Source organism: Piliocolobus tephrosceles, chromosome 10 (assembly GCF_002776525.5).
Source record: "Piliocolobus tephrosceles isolate RC106 chromosome 10, ASM277652v3, whole genome shotgun sequence".
Lineage (NCBI taxonomy): Eukaryota > Metazoa > Chordata > Mammalia > Primates > Cercopithecidae > Piliocolobus > Piliocolobus tephrosceles.
The window spans coordinates 120,649,698-120,665,959 of record NC_045443.1 but is presented as its reverse complement, the minus strand read 5'-3'; the positions used below and the strand labels follow the sequence as shown (position 1 = coordinate 120,665,959).

General features: G+C 51.2%; 1 protein-coding gene across 2 annotated transcripts in view; it reads left to right on the top strand.

The window, feature by feature from the left end:
• VPS37B (VPS37B subunit of ESCRT-I) overlaps positions 1-14,065 on the top strand; it is a 32,796-nt gene extending 18,731 nt beyond the window's left edge. Inside the window, exons 1-4 of one of the 2 annotated variants that reach the window (XM_023205593.2) lie at positions 5,127-7,481; positions 8,337-8,508; positions 10,843-10,925; positions 11,794-14,065. In XM_023205593.2, the coding sequence (XP_023061361.1) occupies positions 8,364-8,508; positions 10,843-10,925; positions 11,794-12,285 (720 nt within the window). In that variant the 5' untranslated portion in view covers positions 5,127-7,481; positions 8,337-8,363 and the 3' untranslated portion in view covers positions 12,286-14,065. Of the gene's footprint in view, positions 1-5,126; positions 7,482-8,336; positions 8,509-10,842; positions 10,926-11,793 lie in introns of those variants that run through there. The other variant, XM_023205585.3, reaches the window with a different exon arrangement.
• The last annotated feature ends 2,197 nt before the right edge of the window (positions 14,066-16,262 follow it).

The following is a 16,262-nucleotide window of genomic DNA, read 5'->3' as shown; positions in this document are numbered from 1 at the left end:
ACTTTGGGAGGCCAAGGCTGGCAGATCACTTGAGGCCAGGAGTTCGAGACCAGCCTGGCCAACATAGTGAAACCCCATTGCTACTAAAAATACAGAAATTAGCCAGGCGTGGTGGTGCACACCTGTAATCCCAGCTACTCGGGAGCTGAGGCAGGGGAATCGCTTGAACCTGGGAGGTGGAGGTTGGAGGTTGCAGTGAGCCGAGATCACACCACTGCACTCCAGCCTGGGCGACAGAGCAAAACTGCCTCAAAAAAATAAAAAAGGACTCTTGTCATTGGATTAGGGCCACCTAAATGATTAAAGATGATTGCTTCATTTCCAGATCCTTAATTAAATTTGCAAAGACCTTTTTTCCAATAAATGTAGGTTCCGGAGATTAGGATGTAGACACATCCTTTTGGGGGAGGGAGGCACACCATTCAGCACACCACAAGCATCCTGTCGCTCCCAGGAGAGTTACAACACCTTCGTGACACAGCAATAGACAGGTTTTTAATTTTTTTTTTTTGAGACGAAGTCTCCCTCTGTCACCAGGATAGAGTACAGTGGCACAATCTTGGCTCACTGTAATCTCCGCCTCCTGGGTTCAAGCGATTCTCCTGCCTCAGCCTTTTGAGCACCTGGGACTACAGGCGTGTGTTACCCTGCCTGGCTAACTTTTGTGTTTTTAGTAGGGACGGGGTTTCACCATGTTAGCTAGGATGGTCTCGGTTTCTTGACCTCGTGATCCACCCTCCTCGGCTTCCCAAAGTGCTGGGATTACAGGCTTGAGCCACTGCACCTGGTCTTGCAGTGGACAGATTTTATGATTCTGTTTGTCATATTTAGTAGCTCCACTGTCCTAAGGACAGGGACTTTACCTTCCTGTTCACTTTTCTGTCTCCATTGCCTGTACTTCCCAGAGCCAGCCCATGATGATGCCTGAAAAGAAATTTTTTGATGCATGAATAAATAGATGAACAGACAAGCACAGAAGAATACAGTGTGAATACAGTGAAGCCAGAAGTATCCTCTGTGAATACATGGGACACCCTTGAGTGGAATGGTTTCAGTAGATGGATTGTATGAGGTGTGAATTGCATCTCAATCAAGTGGGGCCTCAGGGAATGCCCACCACTAAGGGTCTAGCTCTGTGTGGCGTTGGTGGGGCTGGGAGAAGTTTAGAAAACGCTCTGCCATTGCTAAGGCCTTGGTTAGGGTAGAGTCTGCAGCAGAGATTTGGATAGGAGGGCATTCCAGGCTGCATAGCCAGTGTGAACAGCCTTGGCGGAAAGAGCATTTTATATTCCTGGAACTAATGCTTGTTTAACAAGATGCTTGCTTGTGGCTGGGCACAGTGGCTCAAGCCTATAATCCCAGCACTTTGGGAGGCTGAGGTGAGAGGATTGCTTGAGCTCAGGAGGTCAAGGTTGCAGTGAGCCATGATTACACCACTACATTTCAGCCTGGGCGATAGAACAAGACCCTGTCTCTAAAAATAAAAAATTACGATACAGTTTGCTTGTTAAATAAAGTATAGTTTATTTACTTTGCATAAATACTATACCTTCTGAGAATGCTGTAGAGCATACTTTGTTTTTATCCTAAGGCAGCCCAAATTCCACGTACACACTGGATTTTGGGCATTTAAAGGACTTCCGGTGCTATTAAGGATTCCCATTTGCTCATTTAAGTTTGCTAACCTAATTCAGTCATGTCACTTACTTAGTTGTTACAAGTATTATATTACGGTGTGAAGGGGAAAAAAGAACTGCTATGAGTATGTTTCCATGAAGAAGATTTAGCTTGGAAATGTGGGCAGACTTGTCTGCCTTTGTGTTTGGGAAGGCACAATTATAATTACAGATGGAGGAGCTAGACTCTGGCCAGCTGGAATCAGAAGTTCACATTGTACAAGTGTCTGGTCTGGAACGCATCCACGGGAAACCTACACCCTTGACCCAGCATTGGCCACAAAGCTGCAGGCAGTCTCCCGCCCCTGCCTCTACCCCTGTGTGCCTGTCCTTTGTAGCAGCCATTCCATATGCAGAGGGGACTGTAGCTCTCTTTTCTTTCTTGCTGACTTTATTTTCTGCCACACTCCCCCCACCCAAATAAATAATGACATGCACATTTGAGAAAGTGTGTGTGTGTGTGTGTTTTCTCTCTGTCTCTGAGACGGAGTCTTACTCTCTTGCCCAGGCTGAAGTGCAGTGGCACGATCTCAGCTCACTGCAACCTCCACCTCTTAGGTTCAAGCAATTCTTGTGCCTCAGCCTCCCCAGTAGCTGGGATTATAGGCGCCCACCACCACAGCTGGCTTAATTTTTTTGTATTTTTAGTAGAGGTGGGGTTTCCTCATTTTGGCTAGGCTGGTCTCGAACTCCTGACCTCAAGTGATCCACCCGCCTTGGCGTCCCAAAGTGCTGGGATTACAGGTGTGAGCCATGCCCAGCCAGACTGTGTGTTCTGAGAGAGTTACATATATTAATGTAAGCATCCCAAGAGATAAAAGACTTCCACATTTCTGCCTGGATAAGTATATGTAAGAATTTTTTTTTGTTGTTTTTTGAAGTGGAGTCTTGCTCTGTTGCCCAGGCTGGAGTGCAGTGGCACAACCTCCGCTCACTGCAAGCTCCACCTCCCGGGTTCACGCCATTCTCCTGCCTCAGCCGCCCGAGTACCTGGGACTAAAGGCCGCCCGCCACCACGCCCAGCTAATTTTTTGTATTTTTAGTAGAGACGGGGTTTCACCGTGTTAGCCAGGATGGTCTCGATCTCCTGACCTCGTGATCCGCCCACCTCGGCCTCCCAAAGTGCTGGGATTACAGGCGTGAGCCACCACACCTGGCCATAAGATACTTTTTTAACTTAAAAAAAAACCCTTTTTCTACAAAGTTATGTGTGCTTGCTCTAATGAATCAAACACTGTGATAGTTAAAAGTAGAAAGCGGAAAGTAAAAGAACCACACCCACTCACTCAGGCTGCTGCTGTTGCCCTGGGGTGAGCATGCTTCCAGAGTTCACTGTGCTCATGCACGGAGAGGTGGGCAGAAATAAGTTTAGACAAGCCAGGTCCTACTACAAATGCTGTTATCAGGCATCTCATTTTTCTTCACTTATGAGAAATGGAAACTGAAGTGAAACTGAGTAAATGTATAAGAATGTTCCTTTACCACAGAGAGATTATTTCCTGAAAAGACTTTTCTATGGTTCACAAAAAGGATCATGAGAATGACCAAGAGGTTGGCATCACTGTTTTCAATTTCAGGTATCTGTTGGTGCCTACCATGAAACAAAGACAGTGGCAGCCTAAGATTTTTTTTTTTTTTTTTTTTAAGTCGGATGGTTCCTAAAATACCTCTCTAAGCATTCTCAGATTTACTATTCAGATTTGGCCACAGACATTGAGGCTGGAATCAGCCCCAGAGGGGTGGAGAGTCGGCTGTCTGTGGCCGGAGTGACTGCCATCCGGGCCTTGCTGAGTGGTTTGTGCTGCGCCCATGGAGGCCTCCCGGGCCTGTCCTGAACAGTTTGCCTTTGCTTTGCAAATGAACAAAGCTGTTGTTTCTCCTCCCCCTCTTTTTTTTCCAACCGTAACAACGAAAAGATTGAGGAAAGAGTTTCTCCATTGATTGTAGCATCCAGGGTATGTTCTGGGGCAGGTTTTGGTATTGAAAAATTTTATCCAATGCTTAAGAAAAGACATCCACCTTCAGCACATGCATCCTGGCCATTGTCCCCACTGCCATTATCCTGCAGGGTGCTGTGGGTATGCTCTGGGTGGCCTCTTAGAATTTACTGTATTTGTCTGGGTGTGGTGGCTCATGCTTATAATCCTAGCACTTTGAGAGGCCGAGGCAGGGAGATTACTTGAGGTCAGGAGTTCAAGACCAGCCTGGCCAATGTGGCAAAACCTTGTCTCTACTAAAAACACAAAAAAATTAGCCAGGGGTGGTGTACACCTGTAATCCCAGCTACTCAAGAGACTGAGGCAGAGGAATCGCTTGAACCCTGCAGACAGGCTGCAGTGAGCTGAGATCACGCCACTGCATTCCAGCGTGGGTGACAGAACGAGACTGTCTCAATTATAAAAAAATTATATTTATTTATTTAGAAACATCTGAATACCTAAAGGATATAAAAAAAAAATCACTGCCAGTTTAACAGTCCTCAGTTGGAGGGGTTTTTTTGTTTGTTTGTTTTTGAGACAGTTTCACTCTTGTTGCCCAGGCTGGAGTGCAATGGCGCTATCTCGGCTCACCGCAACCTCTGCCTCCCAAGTTCAAGTGATTCTCCTGCCTCAGCCTCCGAGTAGCTGGGATTACAGGCATGTGCCACCTTGCCCGGCTAATTTTGTATTTTTTGTAGAGAAGGGGTTTCTCCATGTTGGTCAGGCTGGTCTGAAATTCCTAACTTCAGGTGATCCACCCGCCGCGGCCCCCAAAAGTGCTGGGATTACAGGTGTGAGCCACCACACCCAGCCTCAGTTGGAGTTTTATTTGGCCTCTTTTGATGCCTGGTGGCTTATGTGTGTCCTATACAAAACAAATTCCCTTTTTTCCCCAGACCTCAGAAATGTGGACAAATGAGTTGTCTTTTTATTATAGTTCACGCTTTCCTTGTGTTCTTCTCTAGGACTTTCTAATATGTAGGACACGTGATTTTGACTTGACTTAAACTCTACAGAAGTAAGATTTTCTTTGTAGATGCATTTTTATGGTGAAACTGAAGCAAAAGTTTTCAGCTTAGCGATCTGTATCAACAGGGAGCTTTGAAGACAATATCCATGCCTGGGCCCCTCCTGAAGAGCTTGACGGGTAGGGGTTGGTTGGGACATTGAGATTTTTTTTTTTTTTTTGAGGCGGAGTCTCGCTCTGTTGCCTGGGCTGGAGTGCAGTGGCCGGATCTCAGCTCACTGCAAGCTCCACCTCCCGGGTTTACGCCATTCTCCTGCCTCAGCCTCCCGAGTAGCTGGGACTACAGGCTCCTGCCACCTCGCCCGGCTAGTTTTTTGTATTTTTAGTAGAGACGGGGTTTCACCGTGTTAGCCAGGATGGTCTCGGTCTCCTGACCTCGTGATCCGCCCGTCTGGGCCTCCCAAAGTGCTGGGATTACGGGACGTTGAGATTTTTAACAGCAGCCTCCCTACTCCCCAGTAAAGGGGGATCGTAAGGCACAGCTGAGGCTGAGACTGCTGTGGAGTAGTCTAGGCCGCCTGCTGGAATGTCGGTCCGTGCTGCATTGAGTGCTGTCTTTCAAGTGTTGCATGGGAGACCTGCACTTGCCGTGTGCTACCTTAACTGAGGACTTCTGAGGACGTTCTGTTTGACAGTTGCTTTAAGGTCCAGTGTGACACCCTCCCTCAGACTCAGTCTCTAGCGACTTTCTGCTGGGAGCGCCTCTACTTCATCATGGATCGGAGGCACTTAGCACTCAACAAACGTAGCTCGCTTTTTCTTCCTCCATACTTTTTTACCTCCCTTATTTGCCAGGCTTGGCTTTGAGTGAATTTTGGCTTTTTGGGGGGTTGTGGGGGGCTCTCTGATTCATTCAACAGATCTTCACTGAGTGGCAGACGTGTGCAAAGTGCTTAGGATGCCAAAGGCAAGTGTGTCGTCTGTATTTAGTGTTGGGACCGACAGTGATTGAGACAACAGATTTTATCTTCACTGATGCAGAGGGTGGCTGCTGGTGTAGGCAGGATGGTTAGGGACCTGCTTTCTCAGAACTGACTGGGAAGGGATGGTGGGGACCAGGCCATTTGGGGCCTCACAGATCAGGGCTGATGAGTTTGGCTCCATTTATGCTGACTCAGTTTATTTGAGGGTGGGAGCATTCCTGTTTCTCAGAATTCCCTGTGCCTAACTCCAGGCGTGGCAGATGATACTTGCTCAGTAAATGTTTATTGAACAAAGAATTGACTGAGAGTGATGGAACACACACAACTGTGGGGCTGGGAGCAGGAGCACGAGGCCTGTCTCTCGGTGCAGCCTGGACCAGTTGCCCCTCTCCTCATCCGCCAGGTGAGACCAGCAGGAGAAAGCCATCTCAGCAGTGGTTGGTGGTTATATTTATGGTTAAATTTTATTTCGAGATGCTCGTAGTTTCACATGCAGTTGTAAGAATACAGAGAGATCCTGTGTCGCCTTCTCCCAGCTGCCCCCTGGGGTAACATCTGGTGAAATTCAGTGCACTCTCAGCACCAGGATGGGGCACTGATACTGCCAGGACACAGAACATCAGGACGGCTCCGTCCCCATGCACATCCCTCATGTCAGCCTTTTGTAGTCCCCCTACACACCGCTAATCTGTTCTCCATTTTTTTTGTGATTTTGTATTTCAGGGGTGTTGTGTGTATGGGGTCGTGGAGTGAGTGGTCCTTTGGGGTTGGCTGTTTTCACTCAGTGTGATTCCCTAGAGCGTTATCAGTCCCGCCAGTCAAGTTTCTTCCTTTTGCTGCTGAGTGGTATTTTGCAGCCTGGCTGGCCTGCAGCTTGTTTACCCATTCACCTGTTAAAAGACACCTGAGCTGCTTCTAGATTTTAGTTGTTACAAATAAATGTTGCTGTCAACAGTCCTGGGCAGGTTTTTGTTGAATGTAAGTTCTCATTTCTCTGATATAAATGCCCAAGAGTACAATTTCTGGGTCATACGGTAGTTACATATTCAGCTTTATTAAGAAGTGCCTATTTTCCAGAGTGGCCATACAGTAGTTTTTGTTTGCTCTTTCAAATGTCTTAACAATGGAAGAAAGATGCTTCTGCTGGGCCCGGCATAGAAAGCCCATGGAGAGCCGCCCTGTGGGTGGGGAAGCGGGTGTCGGGAGCCCCACTGCTTACCAGGAACCCGAGTGAAACTGGGTCTTTCCAGTCCCAAGATTCTCCTTTTTTGCTAAAGGCATCAGAAGAGATGAAAGCATTTCTACCACCCACATTTCCGGGACACTCCTAGCTTTGAGAGTTGCGAGAGAGGTTTGATTTTCACTGTCATTTAAATCCTCTCGGGTTTTCAGTGGAGCCTGATCTTTAGGGCTCTGGGCGCAGCTGTTGGTCTGGAGATGCAGATCACTGTCTGCTGAACAGAGCCCTCCTCCTGGGGTTAGGGATCTCCTGATTGAGGCATGGATCCAAGGGCTTCTTTCTTTGTTCTCTGATTCCCTGAGCCTCTTCCTTGTGTGTGTGGTGTGTGTGCACTTGTGTGAGCGCACCGGGAACTATGACAGCAATCAACGGGTATGACTGGGGGTGGGGAGCAGAGGCAGCATGGCCAGGAATCTATACTCCAGCTACCAAAAGGAAGGAAGTAGCAGCAAAAATAGCCTGGGTGGGGTGGTAGAAAATATTAAGGGGAAAATGAGATGGGTGGGGTTGAAGAAGGAGCTGCTTCAAGAGAAACAGACACACACTGGGTAAGGAATCGCGTGCTGTTGAAACTGACGGTGTGGAAGGAAAGTGAGGTGGCGGTGGCTGGGCTGTGGTAGAGGAAGCTGATCACCGGTGAGTGAAGAGGGAACTAGGGTACCCATGCGTTTGTGTTTTTTATTTAAACTTTGGCTAAGCTTTGCTAGGAGCGTTTTGCCTTTTTTTTTTTCCTCAGACCTTCTACCGCTGTCTTTCTCCCCTAAGTTCTGGGCATGTGGCTTCTTCTCTACCTACCAGGGTAGCCTGTCATTGCTTTAAAGGACAAAATGAAACCCCTGATGGGCAAAATATGTCTCCCCTCTTCCCCCAGCTTTTGGTCGGCTTTGCTCATCCACCGACAGCTAGGAGCTAGAAGGCTCAGAAGAGCTGGGGTGGGCATGGGAGAGACGGAGGAGCCCCGGTGGCTGGAAACACAGTTCCTTCCCAGGGTGTCTTCAGCTTGCTGGTAGAACCTCTTAGGCTGCTTATGAAGCCTGAATTGACATCATGCCAACTGCCGATGGCATGCCAACTGCCGATAAGTGGTTCTTTAACTTCCTCTGGAGCAGCAGAAACTTGTTTTGAAAACAATCAAATTCTAAATCTTTACAGCTGTTTACTTCTACAAGCACAATGGCCGTAGTAAGGAATTCAAGTCACAGCGTAGCCGTGGCAGGAAAGGCTCTGTCTGCATGGAGTCACAGGACAAAGCCTGTCCTGGAAACGTGCTGGAAGGAAGTCGGCCTCATTCTTTGCGATGGGCAGCAGCTCCAAATGAGAAACCAGGGGTTTGGCTCTGGGCCGGTAGCATCTGCCTGGCATGCGGTGCCAGCTGTGGAGACCAGTGAGGCGGCAGCAGCCGCAGCGGGCTCCTGGGACGTGCGTGGGGACCTCCAGGGGTCTAGGAGCTGATACACTTTTGGTTCTCATCATCTCGTGTGTTCCTTGCAGACGCAGAATGTTCAGCTTAACAAAGAAATGACACTTGCCAGCAACCGGAGCCTGGCAGAAGGAAACCTTCTGTACCAGCCCCAGCTGGACACATTGAAAGCACGCTTGACCCAGAAATACCAGGAGCTCCAGGTTCTCTTTGAAGCCTATCAGATAAAGAAGACCAAATTAGGTAACTTTTTAAGGGTGATCACTTGAGAATAAAGAGTTGAGAGAAGGACACATTTCAAGCTATTGCCCTACCAGGAAGGAAATATTATTGAAAAATTTCAGATTAAGGTAGTGACTCTACTGCAATGAAGAAATGGCTTATGTATATTATTTATTTATTTTTAGAAACAGGGTCTTGCTGTCTCAGGCTGGAGTGCGGTGGCGCAACCATGGCTCAGCACAGCCACTCGACCTCCTGGGCTCAGGTGATCCTCCTGCCTCAGCCTCCTGAGTAGCTGGGACCACAGGTGTGCACTACCCAAGCAGGCTAGTTTCTCATTTTTTTGTAGAGAGGTCGTCTTGCTATGTTGCCCAGGCTGGTCTTGAACTCAAGCCATCCTCCGGCCTTTGCCTCACAAAGCGCTGCTATTACAGACATGAGCCACTGTATTGGACTAGTTTATGTATGGAATGTGGAGGGCCCCCGGACCTGCAGCCTCTCTTTACTTGTGGTTCGAGAGGGCAGGGTGTATAGCAGGACCGCCCCCTCCTCCCAGTGGCCCTGCCTGGTGGTGATGACTGCTGAGGTCAGCCCCGGTCCACACGCACCTCCAGGGTTTGCAGCATGGAGCAGGTGGCAGAAATGTGGGTACCTCGGGGCATTTACCAGAAAAGGGGCTGGGGATTAGGAGGAAGCCAGCCAGTTTAGCAGTCCCCGGTTTAGAAGAGACTTACCACTTTTTAAATTCAAGACCCCACCTTCTCTAAACAGCATAGAAAAAGCAGTTTTCTGAATTATGATATTCAACAGATGTCTTATGCTTTTTGCCTGTTTGTCTTATGCTGTTTGTTAATGGTGAAAAAAAAAATACACATCACTGGAACATTTTATTTTAATGGCATACTTTAATTTGCAGCCATTAGGAGGAGACATCAGAATTAAAGATTGTTGAGCATCCTGAGTGCTTTTGATAGTTCTCAAAGGGACATTTAGATAAAGTTGGAGCTGGGTGTGGTGGCACATGCCTGTGGTCCTAGCTACTTGGGAGGCTGAGGAAGGAGGATTGCTTGAGCCTTGGAGGTTGAAGCTGCAGTGAGCCATGATTGCATTCCTGTACTCCAGCCTGGGCAACAGAATGAGACTATGTCTCCACAAAAGAAATGAAATAAGCCGGGAGTGGTGGTGCTCGTCTATAGTCCCACCTACTCTGAAGGCTGAAGCCACAGTGAACTGTGATTGCATTACTGTACTCCAGCCTGGGTGACGGAGACCCCATCCCTTAAAAGAATTTGGGTTAAAAATCACCTTCTGCAGTGAGGTTTACAGTGACGTCTGTCACTACTTGCTATCATCTTGTCATTTTCTCCATTAACTTCAGTAAAAATTTACAGTAACACACTCAAACCAGAATGATGAAAAGTAAAAAGACGGGCAGTACCAAGTGCTAGTGAAATGCCATGCATCTGTTGCTGGTAGGAGTGTCCGTGGGTCATTTGGGACTTAAAGGTGTGTGCCACCACAGCCAGCTCCTTTTCTCATTTCACCTCGGGAAAGTTGGTGGGTAGTACCTACTAAAATTAAGAGTGTGTGTGCGCTGCAGTTCAGCTCTGCTCCTGGGTGTATACCCAACAGAAATGGACATTAATGTCTCTCAGAAGGTAGGTACAAGAATGTTGTATCCTTATTACCTTCCTTATAATAAAATTTGGAAACAATAAAAATGTCCGTCTACAGGGTGATGGGCACGTAGAATCTATTTACACAATGGAACACTACACAGCATTGAAACGAACTGATTCACAGACCTGAGCAGGGTCTCAGAGATGCAGTGCTGAGTGGAAGAAGCCAGCAGAGTATGGCCTGTACTCTGATTCCAGGATGTGGAGTCAAGACCAGGCGGAGCTCCTCTGTGGTGGTGGAGGCCAGCGTAGGGGTTACCTGGCAGGTGCAGTGGGCCTATGGGCGCCCGGTGGAAACGTTCTGTGTCTGGATCTGGGGGGTGGTGGTTGGGGGTTAAACGTGGAAATTTGAGTTACACACTTAAGATGTGTATACTTGATGTAAGTTACCACTCAAAACATAAAGGAAATACAAAACGGCATGATGACAATGTCACGGCCCCATACTTGAAAACAGTTGGCTCTAGAAGCAGCTCATGACACAGGTTGTTCTGACATGGGATGTTGGCCCCAGGGCACTGGCTTGGTGCACTTGTTCCTTGTAGGTTTTCAAGCCTTTCACATTCAGCTTGTTGGAAAGGAAGGTGCGATCCTGCCATGGTCTGTGTGGACGGCATCATGAAGGGCTTTACCTGTACGCCTGTCACTCTTGTCATGCCTCTTGCTTCTTTTCCAGACAGACAGTCTAGCAGTGCTTCCTTGGAGACCCTGTTAGCACTTCTTCAAGCAGAAGGGGCCAAGATTGAGGAAGACACTGAGGTAAAGCCAACCAGCCTTGGTGGAATCCTTGGGGCACTTTGGGCAGTCAGCGGGCCCACTGCCTCCGGGGAGCGTGAGTGCCACACTGCCACGGCCAGGAGGTGGTGCCTCCCAGGTGTGCAGGCTGTATGCCAGCAGGCAGCCTGGTCTGTGTGCTGGGGAAGGTGCCAGGCAGGGGTCCAGGGAACAGCAGGGTGAGTGAGGGCAGGTCTGAGGGAGGGCCAAGAGAGGGCATGTGTGCCACCCTGAGAACGCCAGCCCCTGGGGCCAGTGGTGAATTACCACGTGCCGTGGTTCAAGGGCCAGCTGGGGGCTACAGAGCTCCTGGGACACGTCCAGCTGCGCATTAGAGCCTTGAGCCTCGCCAGGCGATTAGGAAATGAGTCAAGGTCGAATGTTGCAGTTGTCGCAGGCAGGGCCTGGCAGGGTCCTGCCAAGACAGGGCTGGGTTCGATGAACTCTGAAGCCTTGGGGGGCCCCAGTGGGCACAGGCGTTTCTGTCCTGCTGATCCACCCAGGGCGAGTCTGTCAGTCAGGGTGCGGCCGGGTGGAAGCAAGGAGGTGTTGGGCTCCACGGGGCTCGAGAGAGGCCTGGGACCCAGGAGTCAGAGCCCTCACCCAAAGGCCAGCTCCTCTGCCTGTCACGCTGGTGGTGGGGTGCGCAGCAGGACTGCCCTCCTCTCTGCCCAGTGGCTCTGCCTGGTGGCAGCTCATGCTGAAACCTCTGGGGCCTGGAGCAGGAGCAGGGCCCTCCACAGGGAGGGGCATGTTGGAAGCAGCTGGGCATTGCCTCTCCTTGTGCCTAGACCATGAAGGGAGCATCCTCCCCATCTGGCTGTCCCTGTAACCAGGTTTCTGCCTCTTTCAGAACATGGCAGAGAAGTTTCTGGATGGAGAACTTCCTCTGGATTCCTTCATTGATGTCTATCAGAGCAAACGGAAACTGGCCCACATGCGACGGGTGAAAATCGAGAAGCTCCAGGAGATGGTGCTGAAGGGGCAGAGACTCCCGCAGGCCCTGGCCCCACTGCCCCCCAGGCTGCCCGAACTGGCACCTACCGCCCCCCTTCCCTACCCTGCCCCAGAGGCCAGTGGGCCCCCCACCGTTGCGCCTCGGCGCATCCCCCCGCCACCACCCCCAGTGCCAGCAGGACGCTTAGCCACCCCGTTTACTGCGGCCATGAGCTCAGGACAGGCCGTGCAGTACCCAGGATTACAGTGCCCGCCCCTGCCCCCCCGCGTGGGCCTCGCCACTCAGCAAGGATTCTCCTCGCAGTTCATGTCCCCGTATCCGCCAGCTCTCCCCCAGAGACCCCCGCCCCGGCTCCCTCCGCACCAGCCGGGTTTCATCCTCCAGTGAGCGCGGCGCGGCCCTTACCGGGAGACTCCTTCCGCCTGCCGTGTTGTGCTCCGCACATGGGAGGGAGGCTGAAGGTCTGCCCTGTGCCAAGGGCTCTGGGGCCCTGGGCCAGCGTGTCTGTCTGGTTTTAGAACTGTAGGTCAGTGGTGAGTAGTGGAAGCCCAGGCTTTGGGCAACGAGGCAGTTGTGTGTGCCGGGTTGCAGCCTGACACCTGTGCGTCGCATTGGTTTGCATTCTCCGTGTGATTTCTAAGTATCTTAGCGTTGATGGACTCGTATTTGGGAAGAAACAAGGCCTCTCCCCCATTCCCATTTAGAATCTTGGTCCTTCCGTTGCAGTTTTATTTAATGAGCATGGTTCATAATACTTATTTTATTTTCGAAAGTCCTATGTGTCTCACCCACCGGCCACTGCAGCCCTGGTGAGGGCGGGTTGGCGCCGGCCGTCCTGGAAGAGCCCCGTGGCCGGCCACCACCTGCGGCTGCGTTGTTGCTTACTGACTGCTGGGGAGAGGTCGTCGTTCGTCCCCGCCTGACCTGGCTGCTGCTCTTGCTTCAGAGCCACAAGCAAAGTTTGCACTGGGCCCACTGCCGAGTCCAGAGGCCGGAGAACGGCCGCCGGTGTGGGAGGGGACCGCACGAGCGGGACTTGCACAGCAAATTGTGTCCCCAGCTCCTCCTCTCCCTCCTGCCTCGAGCCGGCCCTGAAGGTTTCTATGAAGAAATAATCCCCCAATATTTTTACTACGTGTGTGATTTTCCTGTTTTATATTGAAAACACTTTTTTGACACTCCCAAGACCATTCAGGGAAATTTTATAAAAAATGCAGATACTGTCTTGAGCAGATTGAAATGCTGATGAAGTGGATGTGATTTCCTTCCGTGCAAGCAGTGCACGGTCCCACCCTCGGGTGTCCGTGCTGTGCCTTAGCTTCCCCAGGTGCCAGGACTTTACACCTGCTAGGGGCTGGGCAGGGCCCCGGCTCTGCTTTCTCTGAAGGGCTTGTCCAAGTTCATTGCCCTGTTACAGGTGGTCATGACATCTGGCCACCTTGACCCAGGCTACCCTTAGCCAATATCCTCTGCCCCTGGCTGGCTGGTGGCTCAAGGTGGGCAGCGTTAGGGGTCTGGTGAAAGCCCACCCCATGGGATTGAGGGACAGGGCTACACTCCGACCGCCTGTACCTGCTCTTCCCTCCACCCCTGTGGGACGTCTTCTTCATGTGCCATGTGTGCTGAAGGCCCAGGGCCCAGCAGGGGGCAGTGGCACCTGTTGACAGAAAAGGCCCAGGTGCTCACCGGTGGACCTTCTGGCCCGCCTCTCCCCTGTCACTTGTCAGGCATCCAGGGCCCTGACCTGTGCCTAGCCGCCAGGGTGACAGAAGGCAGAAGTGAAGCGGGATCTGTCCCAGTGGGCCACGGACCAGGCCACTGCCTTTTGTCCTCAGTGACTGTACATTCCTGCTCTCGGACTTGAACTCTACTGTAACTGTTTTCTTAAAAGAAATGAAGCTGTACAGGATGATTCACTGCCATGCCAGTCAGGCGGGCTTGCCATGTTCTGTGAATCTCGATTGAGCGGTGCCACCCGCCCCCATACCTCCACCAGCGGCCGCTGTCAGGGATGCCACAGCCTGGCCATGGTCGCAGCCAAACATGAGCTCGGCATTGGAGTTGCAAAGGGGCCCCTGACTGGGCTCGCCATCGCTGTTCAGGGCTGTGTACGGTGCTGTGGCTGTAAAGCTGTAGGACCCTTTTTAATAAATAGAGAATTATTAATTACAGGCCTGTCACTTACTTGGGGATGTGGATGTTCATGATGTCTGGTTCTGAAACATGAGTGATCAAAGTTCCAGCAGGGAAGCTGGCTGGGATGTCTGTTTTTGAAGCTGAAGACAAAAATCTCTGCCTGTCCAGGGTCCTGGCGCAGGCGGGGCCTCTTACCCTCTTGGTCACCAGAGTCTCATAAACAGCAGTCATGGACAGAGCATGTTCTGTGCGTAAGAGAGCGTGTCTTCAGGATCACAGTCACTGTGTCCAAGTAGGGGACTGAGGGTGACCTCAGGGCTCAGGCTGTGCCTGCTCTCTGTCCATGAGGTTGCCATCGTGTGCTATGTGAATGGTGAAACTTGTTAGGATGTTCTGTGGTGGTTTTTAGTGGGAAAACCAGTGGCTCTGACGTTTTGCTTTGGGGACTTGCCAGCAGGTGTTTCAAGAAGGCAGTTGCCTCTGCCCACTTCAAAGCCCAGTGGGTGTTGCTTCCTTCTCTAGGCTGAGAGGAGGGGACCCCGCAAGCCCTGCCTCTTTGCAGAGCTACAGAATTGTACCCTGTGCCTGCCGCCCTGGCTGAGCTGTGCGCCTGCGTCCTCACCATCCCAGCTGAGCAGTGTGTCAGTCACAATGCCCCTGCGAGGGACTTGAGGAACTTAGATGAGAGCAGGCTCACCTGTTGCTGTCTCCTCTTAACAGCTGCCATTCCTGGCACATCATTGTCCTATGAGGATGTGAAGGAGAAATTTCTGTGGTTCTTCTGTGAGGAAGAGGGAAGCATTTCCTGAGAAGCCAGTTTGCCTTAAAGAAAAAGTGTCTGATAGTTTCTCTCTTCCCAGTGGCTGCCAGGAAGCTTACAGCCAAATCTGTTGTCCACTTCAGTGAGGATGCTGGACTTCAGTCTTGTGGCTCATGAACCTTGTCTTCTGGGAGCCTCTCCTCCCGCTGTGTGCGCCGTTCACAAGGAGGACCAGGGAGAGGCAGTGACAGGTCCAAGTGGGTGGATGAGCAGGACCAGACCCCAAGCTTCTGCTTTCTAGCCCCACAAGAGGCAGCCTTTCCAATTAAAGGTTTTGGCCAGGCGCAGTGGCCTGTAATCCAGCACTTTGGGAGACTGAGGGGGGGCGGATCACTTGAGATCAGGAGTTCGAGACCAGCCTGGCCAACATGGCAAAACCTCATCTCTACTAAAAATACAAAAATTAGGCATGGTGGTGCACACCTGTAATCCCAGCTTCTCGGGAGGCTGAGGCAGAGTTTCTTGAACGCGGGAGGAGGTTATAGTGAGCCAAGGCACACCACTGTATTGCTGCCTGGGTGACAGCAAGACTCCATCTCAAAAAGTTTGGTAATTGAGAACTCAAGAATCATCAGTCAAGTGCTGTCATTGCCTGTGGATTTTTCACTGGTCTGTATCTGGTGGAGAATCAGTTCCGTTAGTGTTTTCTGAAGCCATCTTGCCGTGTAAACAAGAGCCAGGCACGGGGGTTTGAGCTCCGTGGTCAGCTTGCAAGGCCCTTTCGCGTACATGGTCCTAGCCACCTGGCACAAGCACGCAGCCCCAGCTGAGGCCCCACTTCACCCTCCAGGAGACCTGGGCACAGGTGGGAGGCTTGTCTGAGGCCATACAGGAGCCAGCCAAGGGGCCTTTTCTCTCCCCTGACCCACCCTGTCCTGTTTCTCCATACATGCCAGTGAGCTTGGAAGGGGGTGGGACAGGGTGAGCTCACCCACCTCAGCCTTCTCTCTGGCATGTGCTCCTGGGTAAAGTGGGTGCTTGTGAGGCTGCCACACACCCAGGGACCGAATGCCCTTCCAGGTTTCTGGTAAGTGCAAAGGCTGTGTGTGGTCATGGCTCAAGTCCAAGCCAGCTGGGAGTCAGGGTCTCCACCTGTCAGCCATGGTCTCAGACACACTGGGGGGGGGGGATGTCAGCAACTGCTGGGAACCCCAGGGAAGCTGTGGGCATCGAGGCTGGGAGTGGAGGTGGCCTCTGTGGAGGCAGCTGGCTCTTGGCCTCCTGTGTAAAAGGAGGGCCCCGAGGCCAATAAATCTCCCAGAGATGGAAGGCAGACACACAGCCTGTGACCGCCCTGCTGAGCTTTTCTGCAGTCCTGAGTATTCTAGCATTAAATGCAGACACGATGGGGTCCCCGTCCCAGCGCCTGACCAGGGTCTAGACAAGGGAACATGTGTCCCTAAAGGAA